Here is a 26718-nt window from a genome sequence, read left to right on the forward strand (position 1 = left end):
TGACAAATTAAATTAGGTTTTATTTATTATTCTTCATGGAAATGAAAAACTAATTATACTTACTTATAATCTATAGTCGTAATAAATATTGTTTACTAAACCTTCCTCTACATTAGAAAAATCAATTATTTAAATATATAATTCTCTACTATATACCACGTAATTTTTTATATTTAGCAAGTATTTTAAATTTGTAATATCTTTTGTTATAAAAAGTAGCTTACCTTCAATTTTCTACATAAAATATTTGTGTTAGAATCTTGAAGATAAATTAATTGTGAAAAAGTTACCATTTATTTTAAAGCTTCATTATTTTTTGTATTCATTATTTGATAATTAATAAAAAAATATTATTATTTCCTTTTAGGGTGATTTTAGGAATGCACTATATCTCCTTTTAAAAAATTTAAGTTATTATTCAATTTTTCAAGCTTTTAATATTTTTAAGAAAAATAGTAACTATTTAATTAATATTATTGGATGAAGATCTAAGAAAATTTGTTTAAAGAACAACTTCCTGAAGACTGGCCTAATTAGGTGACTGAAATTTTATGAAAAATTACATTATTTAGTAGATATATTTGGGAATGTAGTGACACATCTACTGAATAAACAATAAGGTTAAATATTTATATCCAGTAGTTAACGTTTATAATATTTTGATGAAATAAAAATTTTGACAAATTGTGACGTAATATAATACTATCATTGGTCTAATTGATAGTCGAAATTTGTATTACTTGTATTCCAAAGAGATGTTAGACGAGATACAACAGCATGACATATTTATTTCTTATTTCACAAGATATTATATTATATAACTAATTCAACTATATTCATCATCTTTGTATGTTAAGAAGATATTGTTTCAATGTATACAATAATTTGGCTAGAGCTAGTATAAATTAAAATGGCTAGAGTACTTTTTATTTCACCTTGTTATATTGAGTAACATAGTTATTAAGGTGTCACCTTTAAAAATATCATTTTCTCCCTTCTTTCTTTTCCGTTCTTCTGTTCTTTTTAAACGAAGAAATCCACTTTTCAATTTACTGGTATATCTTCATACAAAGTAGGGAAAACGAACAAGAAGCAAAATATTATTTGACCTGTTAAAATTAACCACTTTTTGATTCATTTCTAGTTGACGAGATTCGCCAGTTCAAACTTCTCCAAAAAGCTCAGAGTTCGGATTTCTCGCTTTCCCGGCGACTGCTCCGTCGCCTGTTCTCCTTTTCTGGCTATTCTCCCGCCGTAAAACTCTTCTCTCATTTACTGCTAAATTCATTATTATGTTTACTCTTTCACCATTCAGTCCAGATATCAGTTCAATATAATGTCTGTGTACGATTTTTTAGATCATCAACAGTTCAGTAAACACTGAAGAAGCTTACGATCAGTTTAATTTCTTTAACCTTTTTCTCAGTAGAAGTTGGAACTGCGACATTTTCTAGGTTGTTGTTTAATTTTAATCCTATTTTTGTTTATTTATGGTTTATAATGAGCTAATGTACCAGTTGGTTCAGTTAATATTGTTGATCAATTAATTTTTCTTTTTTTTTTTTGTATTTTGCTGTTGAAATTACAGTTTTTTTTTACAGACGGTGGTGTCGGACTAGCTTGCGCGGATTTGGACTATTCCACCGGATATCTTCTCCTCCCACCACCACAGGTACCGGATAACCCTATCCACCAAAGCTGGGAAGAAATTACATAGTATTTTTCGTTTCCAGTTGGATTTGAACCTGATACCTCGTGGTTCTTCTGTCTCTTCATTGATCACTAGGCAACTGCAGCTTTTTTGTAACAATTTATGAGTAGCTACACAACTCATTCCATCTGTCCATCATGTAACATTAAGCAAACTCAACAAAACTCAAATAGAAATACCTGCCATAACCGCCACAATCACATAGTCAGCTGCTACTCTACAAACCCGATGGTAGAAAGTATCCCATATAACTATAACTCTTCCAGGTGACACACCCGTATGATGCCTTGTTTTGTATAAGCAAATCTGACCCGCCGTAGAATACACATCATTTACGGTTCTACCAGTAGACACCTAAACTGATTCCACATTCTTCTGAAGTAGTAATAAGCCTTCCACAAGCCAACAAAGACCTATTCTAACTCTCACTTATAAACACACAACTGCGGACATATATATGCAAATCCGTTTCAACCCAGTCACCAACTACACCACTTGTGATCAGCTAGATAAGCTAAAACCCCGGGTAACCTAATGCATTGAATATACGAATCCTTAAATCTCTATAGTCTTTAGTTAACTTGTCCATTATCCCGATACACAAAAATAATGCCAACAACCTCTTAAACCATACTGCTCAAATCAAGATCCCCGAGAAGGATATATTACTACACCTAAGCAGATCACAACATACCAAATACTATAATCCACAAGCTTGAATAAGCACAAATCTTCTCGAGTCGCCCACCGAAGATGCCTACAACCAACTTTCTGACTATTGACCATTACCAAAGTGATAGTGTCACCTCTAGAAATCCAATCTCTAAACTCCAAAAGTTCAAGATTCCTCATCCTAATGAACATGCCTTCTCAAACACAACTCTGAAGTAACACCTGCCAGCATCTCCAAAACCCCCATATCCACAGATCCTTCTATGTCAGGCAGCTAAAATCTGAACCTCAATGACTGACCATCACATAATTGCCGTAACGCTTAGTCGAATTATCCATAGATCCCATGTGTAAGCATCCTCTACAACACATTCCCTTTCTTGGTGATACTTGATGGTGTGCCACATGGGTACTTTCCAGCTTCTCGAGGGCTGCGACAAGGGTTCCAAATCAAGCCTGTTGATTTTAGCTGGTCACTACGAGCTGGACTCGTCGTGAAACTCACTTGTTCTTAGAGAAATGATGTGTGCTAGCCTTCCCTACCATCTGCCTATCCGCTTCCAGAGCTTATTCTTTATCAACTACATATAGTACAAAGGAAAAGACAAGGCTGCTCCCAGATCGACAGGGGGTTCATTGCTTTGATTCATTTTCTTTTCTTTTTCCGCTCCCCTGGAAAAGACTTATCGAAAATCGCCGGTGTTGGCCCGGAAAGAAATGGGACTTTTTGGGCGTAAAAGTGCTTCTCTTACGATATTTCGATTTAGATGAAAAGAGTAAAGTTACAATATCATATATGTTGTTCGAAACTCTGTACTACTATGCCCCTTAAGCAACTCAAATTATCTGCGCTAACTCAAAGCTGTTTAATTTTAATCCCTTTTTTTTTGGTATCATGTTTATGGTTTTTAATGAGCTAATGCAGCAGCTGGTTCAGTTAATTTTAATTTTTTTTTTTTTTTGCGGTTGGAACTACATTTTTTTTCTTGCGCGGACCACGACTATTCCACCAGATATCTGCTCCTCCCACCACCATAGGTATGGATACCGTTGCCCATTAAGACTTAGGATGAGAAGAAATCACCTAGTATTTTTTGTTTGCGCTTGGATTTGAACATGAGACCTCGTGATTCTTCTCTCTCTTCATTGATCACTAAGCCACACCCTTGGGTGCGAAACTGCAGCTTTTTTTGTCAGCGATTGTGTCGTAAGCTACAATTTCATATTCTTCCATTTTATATGTACGCATAAAAGCTGATAAGGTAGTCCTTATGTGTGAGTTCGAGCCTGTTTTGAAGACTCTCTAGATAATTTAATTTAAATACAGTAAAATGTTCTACAATTTTTTTAATTGTTTATTTATTCATTTTGCCTATGACTACATTGATAGGTCTTCACAAGCTAGTGGTATAGTTGGTTCAGTTACAGAAGTGACTCCGTCTGTCGGGTGAGAAGTGAGAGATGAAGAAAGTCAAGAGAAAGCTTGGGAAGTATGAGCTTGGCAGAACTATCGGCGAAGGTGCTTTTTCCAAAGTTAAGTTCGCGCAGAACACTGAGACTGGCGAGAATGTTGCCATCAAAGTCTTGGCGAAAAGCACCATTCTCAAGAACAAAATGGTTGAGCAGGTATTACAATATACTTTCTTTCCTTATATTAGGTCTAAGTTTGAGTTTATTGCCTTTAAAGATCAGAATTTGAGAAAGCAAAGTTTTTTCAGAATTGACAAATCAATCTTTTCAAAGCCAAGTTTAGATTCATGAATCTACTTTGTCAATCTTGAGTTAACTGCTTGATGATGTGATATATATATATATATATATATATATATATATATATATATATATATGCTCCCTACTTGTGTGATAATGTGGAGCAGTAGTGATGATTTAGTCCACAGCTGTACTACTAAGTTGACACTTAACATCATAGAAGTAGTACAAGCTTCATTGCCGTGATGTGGGAATGTGCTTACCATCCTTACTAACTCCACTTGCTGAGCTTTATTTATGTTTGTGGGTAGTATCCATCTATCTTGAATAATAGTGGTCAAACGGCAGTAACCCGTCTCCCAGGAAGCGGATGGATCCTAAGTCTGTGCGTTAGTTGTTTGACTAACTTGAGGTACTTAAGAAGTAAAGCATTTGCTGTATCATTTTCTTTTTGACTATCTATGTTTCGTTAAAGATGATTATCTGGCTATGATGACTTAAGATCTTGGAGTTTTCTCCTCGTTCTTCATATTTTGCCTCTTTTTCAGGTCAATCTCTTGACTTCTTTGGTCTGGTTTTGCAGATCAAAAGAGAGATATCTATAATGAAAATTGTCAGACATCCTTGCATAGTTCGGCTTCACGAGGTAAAATAATCCGAGAAGCTTAGTATGAGTACAACTCTTTCTCTATCTCTCCCTTTCCCCATCTGTCTGTAGTATGTTAAATTAGTAGTTTCATTTTCTTAATTTTTCTATTGAGATGTTTATTGCTTTTGCATATTCATTTATAGGTTTTAGCTAGTCGGACAAAAATATATATCATTATGGAGTTTGTCACTGGAGGAGAGCTTTTTGACAAAATTGTAAGATATTTCCAGCATTTTTAATATATATCGACTGAATATCTACTCCTGGCTTGGTATTAGTTATTCTTACTGTTTAACAATATTATAACTTGGTACATTTTTGTTGGATAATGCTTCATGATCTATGAGTAAATGCTATTTTCGAATCTAGATTGATGTAGATTTTGGGAGTTAATCAATCAACAGAGTGAATCCTAATCTGTAGTTACAAAGTAAAGATTCCGGGATTCATCTTCCTAAGAGAAAATAATAGAGGCACGAATCCATTATCATGATCTTCATAAAAGCTATTTGACAAGCTACCCATAGATAGATCTTTCTTCTGTGTTAGCATGCACACATGCGCTTCTGTTGTTTCAATAAAAAGGTTCCGGGATCCCTACTCTAACAACTAAAAGTTTTTGAGATTGTGATACGTTTTCTATAGTTAAGGCAAAGGTCCATCTTCAAGAGTTTATACTAGCTTCATCTTACCACTCTAGTTTTTGCCTTGGGTTAATGAGTGGAAATGATCAATTTGTTATCAATAGTTTAGCTTTATTTCCATCTTTCAGAGAGTTCAAGGATGTCGTCTAGCTAGTCAAAGTCCAACAATTGACTTTTTTTTCATCAGATCCGGATACAACAACAACAACAACAAACCCAGTATAATCCCACAGGTAGGGTTTGGGGAGGGTAGTGTATACACAAACCTTACCCCTTCCTGGATAGGTAGAGAGGCTGTTTCCGATAGACCCTCGGCTCAGGAAAAGGTGGCAAGGAAGAATGATGGATGGCAAGATCCGGATAGTTGATATGTAATACCTCAGACATGCTAGTTCTAAACATTAGTATACAAAGATGGATGCAAGGAGTACCAAATAGATCTATACTGTTGGGTACATGCTGATTCTTAGAGTAGCTAGTCGGTCTTCCTTTAGGTGTTTCCATTTTCACTAACTCTGGTACTGCTCATGGACCTTTGAACCTTTTCTTTCTTATCAGCCTTCTTCCAATGTTGATTATTAAGAAGTGATTTTTCATCTTTATCATGCCTCTGCCTTTCATGATAGTTTTGCTGGATTTGTAGGTTCATCAAGTTAGGCTCCCTGAAAAAGAGGCTAGACGATACTTCCAGCAACTCATAGATGCAGTTGCTCACTGTCATAGTAAGGGTGTATATCATCGGGATCTGAAGGTCGGCAATTGCTATGTGGGGAATTTGTTGTGGGGATATCCAGTTTTAGCATTAACCATTAACATTTGTTGTTTTTTCCTTGTTCTGTAGCCCGAAAATCTTCTTCTTGATTGCCAAGATAACCTGAAAGTTTCCGATTTTGGACTTAGTGCATTCCCTCAACAAGTAAGTAGAATCTCATTTTTTAGTTGCATTATATTGGCAAAGCATATTATTGTTTTCTTTATTTTCTTTTCGAAAATGAAAGCTTCTAAAAGGGAACTTTATCAAAATTTCAATCAGGGAGTTGACCTCCTTCATACCACTTGTGGGACTCCAAACTACATTGCACCCGAGGTTCGATGTTTATCTATTTTGAATTCTTTAAATCCTTTGTGACAATATGATGATTGTTGCTTCCTATTTGGGATACCCAAAAGATGATTCCTCGTTTAATTGGCCTGCTAGCCTCAATAATACTCTTCTCATCTCAAATTATTTAAATTTTAAATTGATTGGTTTATCTCATGCTAAATTTACTACTGCGTAGAGATATGATGTCATTCCAGCTTTAATGATGCCATGCGATAATGCTGTCATTATGTATTGCTTTAACCTTAAGTTTGAGAATAGTATGCTTGCTGAACAAACATTTTCAGCTTCCTTATGAGAAACTGACGGGATTTGTTAGCATAATTTCCTATGTACTTGTTGCTTTTCACATTCTTTTAGTCCTTTACTGAAACCTAGTCAGTCTGTCAATGCTTACTGTTGAATGATAGAGAATTTCCAAGAAGATATTCTCCATATCAAGATTTGATCCTCTAAGATTTGTCCATATCAAGTTTTGATTCTCTAAGATCTTTCCATATCAAATTTTGATTCTTTGTTTTATTTTATTTTGTATAATCCCAGATTTTATGGGATTTTGTTTCTAACCTCTTCTTGTATATAAAGCCATGTATATGACATTCAAAAATATGAATGAAATTATTCAAGTTTCTTACTCTTTCCACATGGTATCAGAGCCTTAGGCTTATTACTGACATATTTTTTTCATTCATCCATCTTTTCATCACATTTGTCCTCTTTATTCCGCCCAAGAGTTGAAACCATTTGAAAACCATGTCCGAAGAGAGTACTATTGCGAATACTACTGGAGATTTACAAAATATTCAAGCCTCTTATCGGTTGAATGAGAAAAATTATCTAAAATGGTCTCAGCTTGTTCGTACCTTTCTAAAAGGTAAAGGGAAATTAGGACATCTCCTCGGTACAGGACCATCCAAAGAAGACCCCAAGTTTGATGCATGGGATGAACATGATTCAATGGTGATGTCATGGTTATGGAACTCCATGCTTCCAGAAATTAGTGATACTGTTATGTTTCTGAATACTGCTAAGGAAATTTGGGATGCAGTAAAGGAGACATACTCTAAAGTTCATGATGCTGCCAGGATCTATGAAATAAAAACAAAATTATCTGCAACAAAACAGGTTAACAGGGAGCTCGATCTGTCACTGAATATTCTAACCTTTTACAGGGGTTATGGCAAGAGATGGATCACTATCAATGCATTCAAATGCGTTGCACAGACGATGCTGTAATTTTAAAAAGATTTATTGAAAAAGAAAGGATTTATGATTTTCTTGCAGGGCTAAATGCAGAGTTTGATGCTGTACGAGTACAAATTTTAGGGAAAGAAGATCTGCCATCATTGAATAAGACAATGGTCATTATACGGACAGAGGAAGGACGGAGGAGTGTTATGCTTGAAACTCAAATAAATGAAGGATCAACTCTTATGACAAAAGGGACAAATAAAAAGGAATCTGGAGTTTCACAATTGGAGAGCACCATCAAGCCCGCAAGTTCATTCAAACCGATTGTCAACAGGGACAATCTTTACTGCACTTACTGCAAAAAGTACCGGCACACGAGAGAGAGATGTTGGAAACTCAATGGTAAACCTCCAACCAAAAATAATTTTGATGGAACACAGGCACACATTGCTAGCAGCCCTCAGGTTGATAAAAAAAGTCTATTAGTTCCAGAATTCAACAAAGAAGATATGTGAGAAATTGAAAACATTGCTGGAATCTCTGGAGATATCATCTTCGGCAGGTAGTTGTTCAATGGCCTTTGCAGGTATTTCTTCCACTTTTGTTGCTAATGTTAGAGACAAATTTTCTCCAATGTGGGTGGTTGATTCCGGGGCAACTGATCATATGACTTGTTCCTCCCATCCCTTTATATCATATTCACCTTGCCCTAGCTATAAAAAAATAACTATAGCCGATGGTTCAGTTATTACTGTAGCTGGCCAAAGAGACATACAACTGGGAAAATCTTTGATACTTAAGAATGTTCTTCATGTCCCAAAGTTATTTGCAAATCTCATTTCTGTCCACAAAGTCACCAAAGATTCCAAATGCAAAGTAACCTTTTTCTCTTCATATTGTGCATTTCAGAAACAGGACACGAAGGAGATGATTGGGCGTGCTAGTGAGAAATGTGGTCTTTATTTTCTGGATTTTCACAATGGTGGTGATACAATTAAGAATTCCTTATCTAGTTCATTCTTGTCTGAATCTGTTATGTCCAATAAAGAGAGAGTTTGGCTCTATCATCGTCGCTTAGGTCATCCTTCTTTTTATGTAATCAAGCTAATGTTTCCATCGTTATTCAAAAATTTGGTTGTTGAGTTTTTTCATTGTGAAGATTGTGAAATTGCAAAACATAAACGTGTTTCCTTTCCAATAAGCAACAAAAGATGTCAAGACTCCATTTTCTCTTATTCATAGTGATGTATGGGGACCCTCTTCCATTCCTAATATTTCCGGTGCTAGATGGTTTGTGTCATTCATTGATGATTGTACAAGAGTAACATGGATCTATTTGTTAAAGCAAAAATCAGATGTCAGCCACGTTCTTCCTACCTTTTTTAATCTGGTTAAAGCCCAATTTGATGTGACAATTAAAAGATTCCTTTCTGATAATGCCAAGGACTACTTCAATCAAAACCTCTCTGTTTTCTTCAAAAATGAGGGAATTATTCACGAATCTTCATGTGTCAATACTCCTCAACAAAATGGGATAGCGGAGAGAAGAAACGGTTTGTTACTTGACATTACTAGATCACTATTGTTTCACAAAAGGGTTCCGAATCAGTATTGGGGGGAAGCTGTCCTAATTGCTGCATATCTTAGTAACAAAATACCATCAAGAATTCTGAATTTTAAGAGCCCACTTGATACTCTTAGGAGTTTCTTCCCGAATTTCGAAAATTCCAGTAAATTGATTCCTAGAATCTTTGGGAGTATTGCCTATGTTCGCATTCATTCTCAGAATAGAGGCAAATTAGATCCACATGCTCTTAAGTGTGTTTTCATTGGATATTCTCCTATTCAAAAAGGATATAAGTGTTACCAACCATCAACCAAGAAGTTTTTTGTTTCAGCTGATGTCACATTTGATGAAAGTGAGTCATTTTTTAAAAATTCTTACATTCAGGGGAGTCATTGGATGGAAAAGGATCTCTAGACTTATCACTACTTGATTTGTCTATTCCTAGCCATGACAAATCCTTATCTATGTCCTTGCCTGAGTCACCATCTCTTAACTCATCTGAGTCTCTAAATCCTAATGAACCTATTGAGTCTTCTAATCTTGATATAGATAAAGGAATTCAAGAAAGTAATCCACCATTGCAGGTTTATTCCAGAAGAAAGAGGCTAATTGATCAAACTACTCAACCACAATTATCTCCTCATGTTCTTGCTCCTAATACCTATCCTGAACCTGTTGAACCATCAGAAACACCAAACCAAACTGATCATGAAGATCATAACCAACCAAATGATCTTGATCTTCCCATTGCACTTAGAAAAGGAACCAGAACCTGCACACAACACCCTTTGTGCCTTTCCTTGACATATCAAAACCTATCCCCAAGCCATAAAGCTTTTCTCAGTAACCTCCACACAATTCCTGTTCCAAAATATTTGTCTGAAGCATTAGGCAACAAAGAGTGGGAAGAAGCTATGAAGGTGGAAATGGAAGCATTGCAGAAGAATAAAACTTGGGAAATGATGGAATTACCAAAAGGGAAAAAGCCGGTAGGGTGTAGATGGGTGTTTACCGTGAAATACAAGTCTGATGGGTCTATAGAAAGATTTAAAGCACGTTTGGTAGCAAAGGGTTACACACAGACCTATGGAATTGATTATTTGGAGACTTTTGCCCGGCAAAAATGAATACAGTGAGGATCTTATTGTCATTGGCTGCGATTTTTAATTGGAACCTACAACAATTGATGTTAAAAATGCTTTTCTACATGGAGATTTAGATGAGGAGATCTATATGGAGGTACCACCTGGTTTTGAAAGCAAGAAGGGAATGGTATGTGAACTGAAGAAGACACTCTATGGACTAAAGCAATCACCCCGTGCATGGTTTGGAAGATTTACAAAGTTTATGATCAAGCTAGGCTATCGGCAGAGTCAAGGAGACCACACCTTGTTCATAAGGCACTCAAAAACAGGAATGGTAACTGCTCTACTAGTCTATGTAGATGATATCATAGTAGCAGGTGATGATTCAGAGGAGATACACAATTTGAAGAATTGTTTACTCAAGGTATTTGATATCAAAGATCTTGGAAAATTAAAGTATTTTTTGGGAATTGAAGTAACACATTCTAAACAAGGAATCTTTAGTTCCCAACAAAATATGTGCTTGATTTGTTGAAAGAAACAGGAAAATTAGGGTGTAAACCAGTGGCCACACCAATTGAATATAATCATAGGTTGTGTAATTCTCCGGAAGATTCTGTGGTAGATAAAGGCTCGTATCAAAAGCTTGTAGGGAAATTGATCTACTTGTCCCATACGAGGCCAGACATTGCTTTTGCTATAAGTGTCGTTAGCTAATTTATGCATGACCCTAGAGAAATGCATCTCCAAGCGGCGAACAGGATTCTACAATATCTTAAAGGAAGCCCCGGAAAAGGAATACTATTCAGAAGAGGAGGAGACATGGTTTTAGAAGCTTATACTGATGCGGATTATGCTGGTTCATTAGTGGATTGAAGGTCAACTTCTGGATACTGTACCTTTTTAGGAGAAAATTTTGTGACTTGGAGAAGTAAAAAACAGAATGTGGTAGCTAGATCAAGTGCAGAATCCGAGTTCAGATCTATGGCGATGGGAGTTTGTGAGTTGTTATGGTTAAAGATAATCCTTGATGATTTGAAGATAAGATGGGAAGGACCTATGAGACTATATTGTGACAATAAATCAGCAATAAGTATAGCTCATAATCCCGTACAGCATGATCGCACTAAGCATATTGAGGTAGATAGACACTTCATTACGGAGAATTAGATAGTGGACTCATCTGTACACCATTTGTATCTACAAAAGATTAGTTGGCCGATGTTTTAACAAAAGGACTGCCAAGCAATGTGTTTCAAGACCTGATAAGCAAGCTAGGAATGGAAGATATCCATTCACCAGCTTGAGGGGGAGTGTTGAATGATAGAGGATTTCCAAGAAGATATTCTCCATATCAAGATTTGATCCTCTAATGTTTATATCAAGTTTTGATTCTCTAAGATCTTTCCATATTAAATTTTGATTCTTTGTTTTATTTTATTTTGTATAATCCCAGATTTTATGGGATTTTGTTAGAGTTTATGGGATTTTGTTTCTAACCTCTTCTTGTATATAAAGCCATGTATATGACATTCAAAAATATGAATGAAAATTTTCAAGTTTCTTACTCTTTCCACATACGACAACCTTGCTCGTGTTTGCCAACTGGGAATCCATATCAACTTTCCTTCTCAATATCATAGGGGTCATCTGTGGGTGTATATTTCTTTGTAGGAATACTTAGTTTCCCTGCTGTCTATCTCTAGGAATGCATAATTTCTCTTCTTTGTAGAAATTAAGTCTTAATTACTCCTCTCAACTCTATATATACTATGGATGTGTGTGTATATAAATATATATAAAACTTCAATCAACTCTAAAGAGTACTATTGACATGTGTTCTGTCTACAAGGAGCTTGAATTACAGTGAAGCCAAGAAGAGCGTTTATATCATTCATTTTACTTTGTCCCAGCACTTATTTACCTCTCATGGCTAATCAACTTTCATTTGTTTGTAGATTTTGAGAAGAAGAAAAGGTTTCTTATATGTTTATATATGTTTACATCTCATGAACAAAAGAATTTATACAAAGCTCCTAATGCTAATTAAGGAAGTAAAATAAATCTATACAATCAATCCAGCTATCAAATCAAATAAAATCAGATCTCCTAAATATAATCAAATCTCCTGAAATCATGTTAATCAACAATCTCATAAATCAAATCTCCTTGAATCATGTTAATCAACACTCCCCCTCAAATTGGTGCAAAGATGTCGTACATGCCCAGCTTGCAACTCAAAGTATGGAAAGTTAGCTTGTTGAGACCTTTGGTAAAACATCAGCTAGCTGTTTTTCTGATGGTACATAAACAAACTTAAGACACCAGTTGTAACTTCTTTTTGATGAAGTTTCGACCAATTTCCACATGCTTTATTCGGTCATGTTGGACTGGATTATGAGCTATACTGATGGCAGCCTTATTGTCACAGTACAAGGAAAGTTTTCCTTTTTCTGACAGTCTCAATTCCTAGAGTAGCTTTTGTAGCCAAAGCAATTCGCAAACACCCTAGGCTATAGCTCTATATTCTGTCTCTGCTCTTGATCTAGCAGCTACACTTTGCTTCTTGCTTCTCAAAGTAACCAAGTTTCCTCCTACGAGCGTATAATAACCGGATGTAATTCTTCTGTCATCTAGAGATCCAGCTCAATCCGCGTCTGTAAAGGCTTCTATTTGGATGTGATCATGTTTGGAGAAAAGTAGACCTTTCCCTAGAGTAGACTTCAGATACCGCAAAATGTGAAAGACAACTTGCATATGAGTATCTTGGGGATCATGCATGAACTGACTGCCAGACTAACTGAATAAGCTATATCTGATCTAGTGTGAGAGAGATAAATTAGTCTTCCAACCAACCTCTGATATCTCTCCTTATCAACTCACTCTCCAACTCCGCTTTGTAACTTGTGATTGCTTTCAATGGACGATTTTGCGGGTCTGCAACCTGTCATACTAGTTTTTTTCAAGAGATCTAGAATATATTTCCTTTGAGAAATAAAGATTCCTCTTTTTGATGTAGCAACCTCAATTCCTAAGAAGTACTGCAATTTTTCTAGATCCTTGATCTCAAGTTCATGTGGCAACAACTTCTTCAATCGAGCTATCTACTCTTTGTCATCTCGTGTCATTACTATGTCATCAACATAAACTATGAGAAGAGTGAGTTTACCCATTTGATGTCTTATGAAGAGAGTATGATCAATATTGCTTTATTGGTAACTATGGCTGTCCAACGGGACGGGTTGGCCCGTCCTATCCCGATCCGGTCCCGGCCCACTAAATATTAAACGAGACTGGGTCTATATTAAACAGGACATGGGATGGGACAGGCTGCCCATTTTGTCCCGGTGGGCCGCCCCTTAAGGTCCCGTCCCGTCTCGCTAGCCCGCGTGTTTTTTTTCTTCTTTTTTTTTAGAAAGAGTTGTTGGCCAACGACTTTTTTTTCAAAATTAGCCGTTGGCAACGGTTGTAAATGGCCATTTTTGACCCCCCCCCCCCAAATATTTTTTTTAATTTAACCCCTAAGTTTATTAAATTACACTTTGGCCTTATTTTAACTATAAATACCCCTGTCGTTCTTCATTTTTTTCCACAAAAATCAATCATTCTTTCTCAAATATTAATTTTCTTATAATTAACTACGTTTCAAGTATTTGGGCAAATTTTTGGAGCAACTTAAAAGCTTCAAATTAATTCGTCAAGTATTTGGAGTAATTATTTTGGGCAATTTCTTCAAGTTTCAATATTTAATCACGGTGCACTCGTTCCATCTTCGAATTTTAATATTTAATTTTTGTATATCATTGTAGTGCTTATTTTTGTGTTTACTTTACGTGTTTTATTTTCGTGTTTCATTTGTGTGTTTAATTTTTGTGTTAACTTGTCTAATTTATTTTCGTATTATGGTGCCTAAAAAAGTATTTGGCATAACCAAACAACAATAACAAAACCCAATTTAATCCCATAAATGGGGTCTGGGGAGGGTAGTATGTACGCAGACTTTACCCCTACTTCATAGAGATAGAGAGGTTGTTTCCGATACACCCTCGCTCAAGAAACAGTGAAAATAAAGCACCAAGTAGCAAAGAATGTTAGCAACAATGTAACATAGTAACGAGTGCGAATGCCGCAACATGCATAATAAAGAACTATAAACAGGAAACTACAAAAATACTCCTAGTTCTATTGAATGTCCTAGGAGGAACACACTACTATATGTCAACCTACAACCCTAATCCTCGACCTCCACACCTTCCTATTGTGGGTCATGTCCTCGGTAAGCTGAAGCAATGACATATCCTACCTAATTACCTCTCCCCAATACTTCTCGGGCCTACCCCTTCCCTTCTTCAGACCCGCCATGGACAACCTCTCACACCTCCTCACCGGAGCATCCATGCCTCTCCTCCTCACATGCCCGAACCACCTTAGCCTCGATTCCCGCAACTTGTCCTCCACAGATGCTACACCTACCTTCTCCCTATTAACTTCATTCTTATTCCTGTCTTTCCCAGTATGCCCGCACATCCATCTCAACATTCTCATTTTAGCTACTTTCATCTTTTGGACATGGGACTTTTTGACGGGCCAACACTCAGCTCCATACAACATAGTCGGTCTAACCACCACTCTATAGAACTTGCCCTTAAGTCTAGGTGGCACATTTTTATCATACAAAAACCCCGATGTGAGCCTCCATCTCATCCACCCCGCTCTAATACGATGAGTAACATCCTCATCAATCTCCCCGTTGCCTTGAATAATAGACCCAAGATACTTGAAACTGTCTCTTCTAGGGATGACCTGAATACCAATCCTCACTTCTTCTTCATGCATCCCCTCACTGAACTTGCACTCCAAGTATTGAGTTTTCGACCTACTCAACTTGAAACCTTTAGACTCCAGCGTTTGTCTCCAAACTTCCAATTTAGCATTAACTCCGCCTCGCATCTCGTCAATCAGGACTATGTCATCAGCAAATAGCATACACCATGGCACCTCTCCTAGTATGTTACGTGTTAGCTCATCTAACGCTAAGGCAAACAAAAAGGGGCTAAGAGCCGATCCTTGATGTAATTCCATCTTCACTGGGAAATGGTCCGAGTCTCCTCCCGCAGTCCTCACCCGAGTCTTCGCTCCCTCGTACATGTCCTTAATCGTCCTAATGTATGCCACCAGGACACCCCTAGCCTCCAAACATCTCCATAGGACCTTTCGCGGGACTTTATCATAGGCCTTCTCTAGGTCGATGAATACCAAATGCAAGTCTTTCTTCCTCTCCCTGTACTGCTCCACCAATCTTCTCACAAGGTGAATGGTTTCTGTCGTAGACCGTTCTGGCATAAATCCAAACTGGTTCTCGGAAATAGTAACACCACGTCGCACCCTCATCTCCACCACCCTCTCCCATATTGTCATATATGACTCAACAGCTTGATACCCCTATAGTTGTTACAATCCTGGATATCACCTTTGTTTTTATACAACGGGATAATCAAACTCCGCCGCCAATCTTCGGGATCTTCTTCGTCCTGAAAATGACATTAAACAAACCAGTAAGCTACTCCAAACCTGCCCGACACACTACCTTCCAAAATTCCACTAGGATCTCATCTGGCCTAGTAGCCTTACCCTTGCACATCTTCCGCATCGCCCCCTCCACTTCTATGCTCCTAATACGCCTACAAAACCCAAAATCCCTCTGACTCCCTGAATTCTCCAACTCATCTAGCATGATGTTCCTGTTCCCTCCCTCGTTCAAGAGCCTATGGAAGTACTCCTGCCATCTATGCCTGATACATCCCTCTTCCACCAGAACCTTACCATTTTCGTCCTTGATGCACCGTACTTGGTCCAGATCCCGAGCCTTCCTCTCCCTAATCTTGGCTAACCTAAACAACTTCTTGTCGCCTCTTTTGCCCCCAAGAATTTGGCATAACCAACCCATTTAAAAAAATAGTAAAGGTGTTAGTTGTAGTAATCCTAATCCTAATCCTTCTCCTAGAATTAGAAAACATATAGATGGAATGACTCATGTTGATGCAATTTCATTTACTCAACCCCATGTATTTTATAATATTAATTCGAGAGTACAACTAGATCATGAAATTTTACAAAGACAATTTGGCAAAGATATTTTTAACGAGGAAGAAGAATTAGATGCAACACCCACTAGTCCAGCAACACAAGCTCAAACTCAGAGTCAATCTCGGTTTGGAGCTTTACCCTCGTACCTCCTGTAAGGGATAAGGCTAAGGCTAGACGTACGAAAACATCACTTGTATGGAATTTTTTTGAACATGATAAAGTCAATTTAGTTGCTATCTATGTAAAATGTAAAGCACGATTTGCACATGAAAAATCAGGTGGGACGGGGGGTTTAACCATGCACTTACTTAAAACACACAATCCTTTATGGATACAAGCTCAAATAGATGCCAGAAAAATATCGGATCCTAGCAGCAGTTCTAGCGCTCCTACTGGATTTGGCGGGAGTTCTAATTTTGTCCAACAACAGTTTCACCCTACTTTTGGTACTATATTACGTCCCTATAACAAAGATAGAGATCGTAAAAATTTAGCAAAAATGGTCGCTGTTTGTGGCTTACCTTTTACTTTTCCTTCTCACCTTGCTTTTGTGCATTATATACAAGAAACTTATAGTCCCTCTTTTCAATGTTTTCCTAAGACCACAGATATAAATGATGTTTTTAAATTTTAAACTGAATATCTTCAGTATATTCGTTGTGTATTTTTTCACTTAGTCTGTAAAGTGTGTATCACATCTGATATAGGTCGTAGTCCTAATGGTAATGATTATTTAACCGTTGCATATCATTGGGTTGATCATCACTGGAACATGTAAAAACGTATTATTGGTTATAAATTTGTTGATTCAAAACACACTGGAGCATATATTGCAACTATTGTTCTAGAAATACTTGAATTTATGGGCCCAATGATAAAGTTTTAACTATCACATTAGATAATGCTTCTACTAACACCACCATAGCAAATAGCTTAAAAGCTAGAATTTGCCCAATTAATCCAGAAATTTTTCATGTTAGATGTGCATGCCATATTTTTAACTTGGTTGTAAAAGATGGTATTAATTTATTTTTTGATTCTTGTGGTAAAGTACAACATACTTGCGGCTATATTTTTCGTGCTAATAAAGCGAGTAGAATTCGTGAGTTTAAAGAATGATGTGCATATGCTACTAAGAGGTCTAGTTCAAACAGAACCCTTCCTAGAAGGTGGATGCTTAGATTAGGTGTTATTCAAAAGACTTGTATTTGTATGTGAAATTTGAAACTTTTATTAATAAAATAAAAGGCTTTAGCCTTAAATTTTTTTTATGAATTGTCTTACTTAGTTACTTTATAGCTTGAGATTATATTAAATTAATTACAAGTCTATTATAATTACTAAACTATTTTGTTACAAGTCTTTTGTTTTAATATTTATAATTCTTTACTTAGTTTCTTTATAATTTATTAAGTTTTAAGTTTATTAAAAAAGTCAAAAACACTAGCTGTTGCAAACTTTAAAAACTTAGTCATTGTCAACTTTAAAAAAATAACCGTTACTATCTATAAAAAAAATAACCGCTGCCAAATTTAATGCTTAAATATTTAAATGAATTTTTTTTAAAAAGGCCCACTTAGGGCCTACGTCTCGTCCCATCCTGTTTGTTAGTGGGATGGGATGGGCCTACCGAGTTGTTCCGTTTAAAGCCCGTCCCGGTCAAAGTCCGTCTCGTCCCGTCCCGTTGGACAGCTATCTTGGTAACAGAAGGAGATCATTGCTTTGCTGAATCTATCAAACCAAGTTATTGATTCAGTCCATACAAGGCTTTCTTCAATCTGCATACCTTTCCTTAACTTTGTGCAGTATCAAATTCCAGAGGAATCTCCATATACACCTCTTCTTCTAAGTTTCCATGAAGAAATGCATTCTTCACATCAAATTGTTGCAAGTCCCAAGCAAGATTGGCTGCACAAGACAAAAGAATTCTAATAGTGTTCATTTTAGCAACAAAGACAAATATTTCTTGATAATCCACTCCATAAGTCTGACTGAATCCCTTAGCCACCAATCTTACTTTGTATCTTTCAATTGAACCATCAACTTTGTGCTTCAAAGTGAAGACCCATTTGCAGCCAACCAACTTCTTGTCCGGTGGTGAAGTGACAAGTTCCTAAGTCTCATTTTTTGACATGGCCTTCATTTTTTTAGTCATAGCTTGCTACCATTTAGGATCTGCAAAAGCTTCCCTCAAATTCTAGGAATAGACATAGAAGAAATAGACAAGGCAAAGGCTGTATAGGAGGGAGACAGAAAATTATTGGAGATAAAATTAGATAAAGGGTGTTTGGTTGTGCAAAATATGACTCCTTTTCTGTGAGCAATAGGCACATCTAACTCATTAGGAAGTGTGGATAACTCACCAGTAGAAGAAGGTTCAGCCTTGGTAGATTGCATGATGGTTTTTTCTGCTCTATTTCTCCTTTGAGTAAGTTTTCAAATCAGGCCTATCCAAAAACCCAATCGTCTCCCCTGAATTCTTTCTCCAATTTTACTTTTCCCTGTGACAATGTCATCAAGAGGTCCAGTAATAGAACTAGGTAGAATCACCTCTTCCTCCTTACTGCTCTCCCCTGAAGAGGTGATGAGGTAATACTGTAATAGGGCTCAGATTCTCGAAAGGTACCATCCATGCTATCAAAAGATCTCCTAGAGGGAAGATGATTACATCTGTAACCTTTCTATGTCGGAGAATACCCAATGAAAACACACTTTATAGCTCTAGGATCAAGTTTCCTAGAATTTTTAGTGTGGACAAAGCAAACACACCCAAACACCTTTGGAGGAACAATATATTTATTCATACCCTTTAAAGCTTCCAAAGGATTTTGAAAATTGAGAGGTTTAAGTGGCATTCTGTTGATAAGATAGGCAGCCTTTAGAAAAGCATCCCCGGTAAGATTTTGGTAGATGCATGGTGAACATAAGAGATCTTGCTACTTCTAACAAATGCCTATTTTTTCTTTCAACGACCCCATTTTGTGCACTAGTGTAAGGACAACTAGTGTGATGGACTATTCTATTGGACTCCAAATAAGCACCAAATCTTTTTTCCATGTATTTGCTGCCATTGTCCGTTCTCAAGATTTTTATTTTTGGCATCAAACTGAGTACAAATCATCTTATAAAATGACTGAAAACAAGAGAAAACTCCACTTTTGGCTTTTAAGAAATATACCTAAGTCATCCTAGTGCAACAATCAATGAAAGTAACAAACCATCGAGGCATCGACTACCGGACAAAGAAACAGTTTGGTAGGACCCCATACATCAGAATGAATAGTAATAAACAGAGTTGTCCTTCTATTATCACTCGTATAATAAGAGTTTCTAGTATGCTTGGCATATTCACACGCATCACAGAACAAAGATTTAAATCGAGTCCTTAAAAACAAATCGGGATATAACTTCTTCAAAACAAAGAATGATAGGTCTCCTAACCGTTTATGCCATTGTATTATTTCTTGGTTGACATCCTTACTTTACCCAGAAAAGGCTTGACCAGAGTTTTGAATTCCATCTAATATATACAAGTCATCACGTAATCTACCACTGCCAATCTTTTTTCCTGTTTGAAGATCCTGAAAAATACAATGATCGGGAAAGAATTTGATTTTACAGTTTAGAGCTTTGGTAATAGCACTAACAAATAAAAAATTGACAGGGAACTCAGGGACATGGAGCACAGATGATAGTTTAATATTAGGAGTACAAACAACAGAACTTGTTCTAGAGATAGGTGTTAAAGAACCAGTGGCTATTTTAACATTATCTCCTTTGAGACACAGAGAATAGTTTTGAATGTCTTTAGAAAAGCCTATCATGTGTCTCTTTGCACCAGAATCAACAATCCAAGAATTAAGGTGAGCAGGAAAGGCAGTACCTGATTGCACGTGATTGGATGTGGCACCATTAGCGGAGTCAAGTTTGGCTATGAGGCGACGAAGAAGCTAAATTTCATCCGAATACAAGATTTCTCTAGAAACCGTCTCCTTGAATGTCTCCATATTTTTGCCCAATTAGAAGGAAATCTTAAGAAAATTGCTCAAAAATAATTTGCGTTGCTGGAAACCAAATCTGTCTCGATGGAACCTTAACTCCGATGAACGAAAAAATCAAAACTGGTAGGGATAGGCTCGGAATGTTCTAGTGACCCTAATAGAAAAGAAAATACCAAAAATAAACTTGTCCAGAAGGAGTTTGTGTTGCGGGCAGCCACCAAGAGAGAGAAACACTACCTCTTTGATAAAAACGGAACCCTAGTGTTGTGAGGGAGATAACTCACCTCAAAAAGGCAGCAATGACTCTGATAACATGTAGATTTTGAGGAGAAGAAAATGCTTTTTATATTTATGTATGTGTTTACATCCCATGAGCAAGGGAATCTATACAAAGCTCCTAATGCTAACTAAGGAAATAAAATAAATCTATATAATCAATCTAGCTATCAAATCAAATCAAATCAAATCTCCTAAATATAATCAAATCTCCTCAAATCATGCTAATCAACAATCTCCTAAATCAAATCTTCTTGAATCATACTAATCAACAATCTCCTAAATCAAATCTCCTTGAATCATGCTAATCAACAGTTTCTAAGTTGAGGGTGAATCTGAGTTTATAGTTCCTTTCAGAGTCCTGTTGTAATATACTGTAATGTGTGTCAATCTCCATCTTTTCATGTAGTATCATAATCTCTGTTGCTTGTTTAATATACAATCCACTGGGAAGATTGCTTGAAACCTCTTTCTGCAACAAAATGCAATTAAGCTCATTCTGCTGTATCTGACTTATTAATTTTACTTAATGCTTCAGGTGTTAAGTAACCGAGGTTATGACGGTGCTGCTGTTGATGTATGGTCCTGTGGTGTCATCCTTTTTGTCTTAATGTCGGGATATCTTCCATTTGATGAAGTAGACCTTCCTACCTTGTTTTCAAAGGTAGATGTCGTCTTGCATATGTAATGAGATAAATGGTTCATAAATGTATTATGTGAAGTTATTTTGCTTTATGCTTTATACAGCGGGAAGATTCTAACGGGTTTTAAGGAATTATATTAGGGGCAATTGTTGCTCTGTTTCATATGGATAAGTCTGAGGATTCTAGGTTCTTCCTCTAGAGAACTCCTATTTGTTTTGATAGACAAATTATAGAGTATAGTTACATATAACTGAACTCAACTAGTTTTGATATAAGGCATAATTGTTGTACTGAGGGCTATAGGTTGTAACATATATAAAGTCTTCTTGTCATTTTCTTATTCATTTCTTTGACCTCTATCAAGCATCAACTGCTAAGAGTAGTTGAGAATTGTGAAGGGTAAGCGCTATGTGATTAAGTGAGTCTCGAGGACTGGCTTTGCCAACTGATTATGGTTTAATGATTTTTCAGTTTGTGTCTACATGAGTCACTTACTTCTTTGTTTATTACTTGCTATTTATCTGTTACCCCCTCCGTCCGATTTATGTGACGGTGTTGACTAGACATGGAGTTTAAGGAACAAAAGAGACTTTGACACTTAAGCTAAATATCTGTAAATTATCAAAACTTCCCTTGCTACCAACAATTAAATGAGAGATGATAAGGGCTCAACATGTCCTTTTATCTTTCTTTCTCCTAATGGAAAATCAGTTTTTATTCAGGTAGGTCCTAACATTTCATGTCAATAAGGGTGAGTTAGGAGTATTATCATTTAGGGGTTGTTTGGTTTGAGGAATAAGGATTTTTTAATCCTGGTATAAACTTCGGTATTGCTTATACCGCGTTTGGTTTCCAATATAAAACTTTGCATTAGTAATATAATATCTGTATAGCTATTACACTTTTGGTTTCTGGTATTAAGCTCCGAATAAGTTATGGGAAGGTTAATATTGGAAACCAAATGCCATCTTACTAGCATTAGTGTAACTTATATGTGAATCCATATTATTTTATATGGGATAGAAGGAATACATGTAATAGCAATATATAAGAATATCTAAAGGCATACAACAACAACCCAGTATAATCCCACATGTGGGGTCTGGGGAGGGTAGTGTGTACGCAGACCTTACCCCTACATTGGGGGGTAGAGAGACTGTTTCCGAAAAACCCTCGGAATATCTGAAGGCGTAAGGCCTTTAAATTGGCAATCCTTACATAACAATCCCTGCATTATTATTATTCACCATATAACAATCCATGCATTATTATTCACCACTAACAATCTCTACATTACTATTTACTGGAGAAACAACTTTTGTATTATAATCTCTGCACAATTAAATGCAAAACCAAATGACCCCTCATAGTCTCCAAATATGGAAAAGCGCCAATTTCTTGGGAGAAGCTAAAATGTAAATACTGTTACATAAAATGGGATAGAGGAAATATAATTTATTCATTTGTGTTCTTCTTTTAGTTATTTTCATTTCAATTATTTTAAAATTTTATGTAGTTGCGGATCTGACAATTTTCGCTGCTTCCTCATTATTCTGAGCATTGCTTTTGAGCTCCGTGAAATTTCTAATTGGTTTTTCTATTGATGCAGATCAATGCAGCTGATTTCTCCTGTCCTTTTTGGTTTTCTCCTGGTGCAGTGTCATTGATAAGAAAAATTCTTGACCCAAATCCTGATACCGTGAGTCTAGAGATCACCATTCCATCTTATAGTTATGGTATCACATTGCTTCTTTGTCGCTCAGAAGAGACTTGAAGATGGTAGGCCACCTAGAATGGAGATCTCCCCCTGCACTACAGACATGCTGTTTACATAGCATAATAAAAGATTCTCGAAATTTCGTCCTGAATAGTGCGTCCTTATTGTTTTTTGATGAACCATTCGCTACACTTCATCTTTTGTCCAATAAAAAAAAAGAGTTAAAAATAACCCACAATTTATGGACGCCTTAAATACTAAATCCAGCATGAAACTTTAGCTAGATGGAGATGGTTTGATTGTTACAGATGCATTTCATGTCTATCATAATTCATCCTTCGTGCACTTCTTTCAATTCTTTGTCCTCCTTATCTTTTCAGCTTGTTATCAAACGTGCTAAAGCTTGACTCTATATTGTTCTTTCTGATCTCTTTAGGGAAATAAAATTAAATTATTACTGTGACTTGTGAAGGATATATCTCTGAAGAAGTTTACCATGGTTCGAATGTCATGTTAATGCTCAAATATGTCTTTCTTGATCCAGTAACCTATTTCCAGACCACTCTACTATCGATCACTCACAAATCTGAATTGCTGAGGACAAAGCGGAAGTTCCCTTTCTTCCCCAAGCAAACTTGTGGTGGTCACCCCTTTCTGCTGCTTCCCTTCTGCTCTTTTTTTCCCACCTAAACCTTTGTTCATTTTTCACCAAAGTTATATCACATGCTTTAAATGATGCACATTGTTATGCTTATTAAAATTTGCAAACTAAGTACAGAGAACCCTCACTTGAAGTGAAGCAGAATGTTTGTCATATCGAAGTTATTTTTATCAAGAGGAGAAGATATGCAGTTAATGGACATGATTGATTGAATGAAACAATTAGGATGTTTTGATACAGAAAAATGAAATGCTGTCGAAAGATGCTGCAAATTTGGTCAGCTGTTTTCTGCCTGGATAATCTAGGAAAATGTACTACATCTGGAGGGTGAAGTTTCTTCTTAAATCGTTAATCACTTACTGCAGCACTTTTGACGGGCCAAAGCTCTTTTTCCTAGTGTTATACACATGAATTGTTTGAGTTTAGTTGCTCGTCTTTACTTTAAGCCTACCAATATGTTACCTTCTCAAACCAAAAAAAAAAAAAAAAGGAAATCTTTCATGAGTTCTCTGCTTGCAGATCCTTTTGATAATTGCATATGTAAGCCATACTTTATGCATGCCTGCTGAGAGTTTCTTGTTTCTGTTCAATAGAGTAACTCTATTACCTTTCTCATCAGTCTTTTCTCGGTAAATTTGAGAAGTTAAAAGTATGATTTTTGCAAACTAGAGCAGTTTTGATGTTTCCATAGCCACCATCTATGTTAATCAAAACCATATAAATGCAGCGAATCAAGATTAAAGGGATAAAAAGAGACTCTTGGTTCCGAAAAGACTACTTGCCCTTCAGGGTTAAAGATGACGAAGAAGTCAATCTTGATGATGTCCGCGCTGTGTTTGACGATATTGAGGTGGAATTCCTTTTTATTATTATAGCATATTTATCAATTTTCATTGTATATTTTGGAAGATAAGTATAATACTCCCTTTCAATTTATGTGTCCTACTTTCCTTTATAGCCATTTCAAAAAGAATCTCTGTCTATCTTTAATAAGTTTTTAATTCCAACATTTCCATTTTACCCTTAGATACTCTCTTATAGAAATGACATGATATGTTTAAGACCTCAAGGTTCAAAGGGGTTTTTGATAATGTTATACACACCTTTAGTTTAAGACTACAAGATTCAAAAGTCTTTTTACATTCTTAAATTTCGTGCCTAGTCAAACTAAGACACAAGATGGAACGGAGGGAGTATTAAATTTAAGAAAATTCTTGACGTATCAAGATGGATCCAATGATAACTGATGACTCCGTAGTGCAATATCCTCATATATTCTGTGTGGCTAAATTTAATATGCTGTTGCATCTTAAATTTTGCAGGGGGAACTTGTAAGCGAGAAATCTGTTAATACTGATAGTAGCCCCTTGGTAAGGAATGCATTTGAGATAACGACACTTGGGGAGAAATTAGCAATTATCCTCATCTATTCTGTGCTTAAATCTGATATCTCTTGCATCTTCAATTTTGCAGGAGGAACTTGTAAGTAAGAAATCTGAATATAGTGAGGGTGGCCCCTTGATAATGAATGCATTCGAGATGATCACACTATCTCAGGGGTTGAATTTAGCAGCCTTATTTGACAGGCGTCAGGTACAGTGATTATTTCGGTGAAAAAAAAGGTCGAGCAAACCTTAGTTTCGTGTCATGCAATCTTTCTGTTTCTTCCTACTGCATATATCTGTTGTTCTTTCCTTCTCTTTTCTTTTTCCTGGTTTTTGCTTTAAACTTTTCATTTGTGCAATAAGAGAGGGGGTTGAAGGAAGCTGCAAAGGTTTCTTCTATAATTTTTTTAGCGTAGTGTTTTGCTTTAAGAAGCAAGCTAGTTAGCCTCTCTCTGTGCTTATGTTCTTTTCTACTTTTTCTTCTTCTTTTCTCCCTTTTTTCTGGTGATTGGATACATGCGACATGAAAACATGCTTCGTAGTGACCAACCATTTGTTTATACGTCGTCTTACATGATATACAACAACAACATACCCAGTATTATCTCACACCGTGAGGTTTGGGGAAGGTAGTGTGTACACAGATCTTACCCCTACCTTGTGAGGATAGAGAGGCTGTTTCCAATAGACCCTCGGCTCAGGAAAGCATAAGCACCACATTAATGAAAATATAGACAAGAAGGGACAGCACCAAAAAGCCAAATAAAAGCAGAATAAAAACAACAAGATAGTAAGATGATCAATAATGAAAGAAAACAACGGTTAGTTATAAAAACCTACTACCAACAAAAGGCGAGACTGCGTGCCAATAATACTGTTATGATTACTCTAGACTGACTACTCTACTACCCTAATCCTCGACCTTCATATCTTCCTATCAAGGGTCATGTCCTCGGTCAGCTGAAGTTACGCCATGTCTTGCTCAATCACCTCTCCCCGCCTCTTCTTTGGCCTACCTCTACCTCTCCGTAGGCCCTCCAATTCAACCTCTCACACCTCCTCACCGGGGCGTCTGTCCTCCTCCTCCTCACATGACCAAACCACCTAAGCCGCGCTTCCCACATCTTGTCCTCAATAGGGGCCACACCCACCTTGTCGCGAATAACCTCATTTCTAATCCTATCTAACCTGGTGTGCCCGCACATCCATCTCAACATCCTCATCTTTGCTACTTTCATCTTCTGGACATGAGCGCTCTTGACTGGCCAACACTCAGCCCCATACAACATCGTCGGTCTAACCACCACTCTATAGAACTTACTTTTAAGTTTCGGTGGCACCTTCTTGTCACACAGAACATCGGAAGCGAGTTTCCATTTCATCCATCCCGCCCCAATACCATGTGTGACATCTTCATCAATCTCCCCATCCCCATGAATAATAAACCCAAGGTACTTAAAACTTCCTCTCATAGGGATGACCTGCGAGTCCAGCCTCACCTCCCCTTCCCCCCTCTTCTTTGTTCTAAATATGACATTAAATAACCTAGTGGGCCACTCCAAGCCTGCCTTGCCCGTACTCTTTCAAAACTTCACCGGGATTTCATCCGGCCTGGT

The 26718-nt window shown here is 36.8% G+C and overlaps 1 protein-coding gene across 4 annotated transcripts in view; it reads left to right on the top strand.

The window, feature by feature from the left end:
- Positions 1-973: 973 nt before the first annotated feature.
- LOC104236067 (CBL-interacting serine/threonine-protein kinase 24-like) overlaps positions 974-26718 on the top strand; it is a 29049-nt gene continuing 3304 nt past the window's right edge. Inside the window, exons 1-14 of one of the 4 annotated variants that reach the window (XM_009789926.2) lie at positions 974-1254; positions 1359-1454; positions 1602-1672; positions 3774-4009; positions 4677-4739; positions 4886-4957; positions 6030-6137; positions 6228-6302; positions 6420-6473; positions 21234-21359; positions 22949-23038; positions 24445-24567; positions 25040-25087; positions 25191-25310. In XM_009789926.2, the coding sequence (XP_009788228.1) occupies positions 3845-4009; positions 4677-4739; positions 4886-4957; positions 6030-6137; positions 6228-6302; positions 6420-6473; positions 21234-21359; positions 22949-23038; positions 24445-24567; positions 25040-25087; positions 25191-25310 (1044 nt within the window). In that variant the 5' untranslated portion in view covers positions 974-1254; positions 1359-1454; positions 1602-1672; positions 3774-3844. Of the gene's footprint in view, positions 1255-1358; positions 1455-1588; positions 1673-3773; positions 4010-4404; positions 4506-4676; positions 4740-4885; positions 4958-6029; positions 6138-6227; positions 6303-6419; positions 6474-21233; positions 21360-22948; positions 23039-24444; positions 24568-25039; positions 25088-25190; positions 25311-26718 lie in introns of those variants that run through there. The other 3 variants (XM_009789935.2, XM_009789918.2, XM_009789943.2) reach the window with 3 other exon arrangements.

The sequence above is a fragment of the Nicotiana sylvestris genome, chromosome 11 (assembly GCF_000393655.2).
Source record: "Nicotiana sylvestris chromosome 11, ASM39365v2, whole genome shotgun sequence".
NCBI classification, from domain to species: Eukaryota; Viridiplantae; Streptophyta; class Magnoliopsida; order Solanales; family Solanaceae; genus Nicotiana; species Nicotiana sylvestris.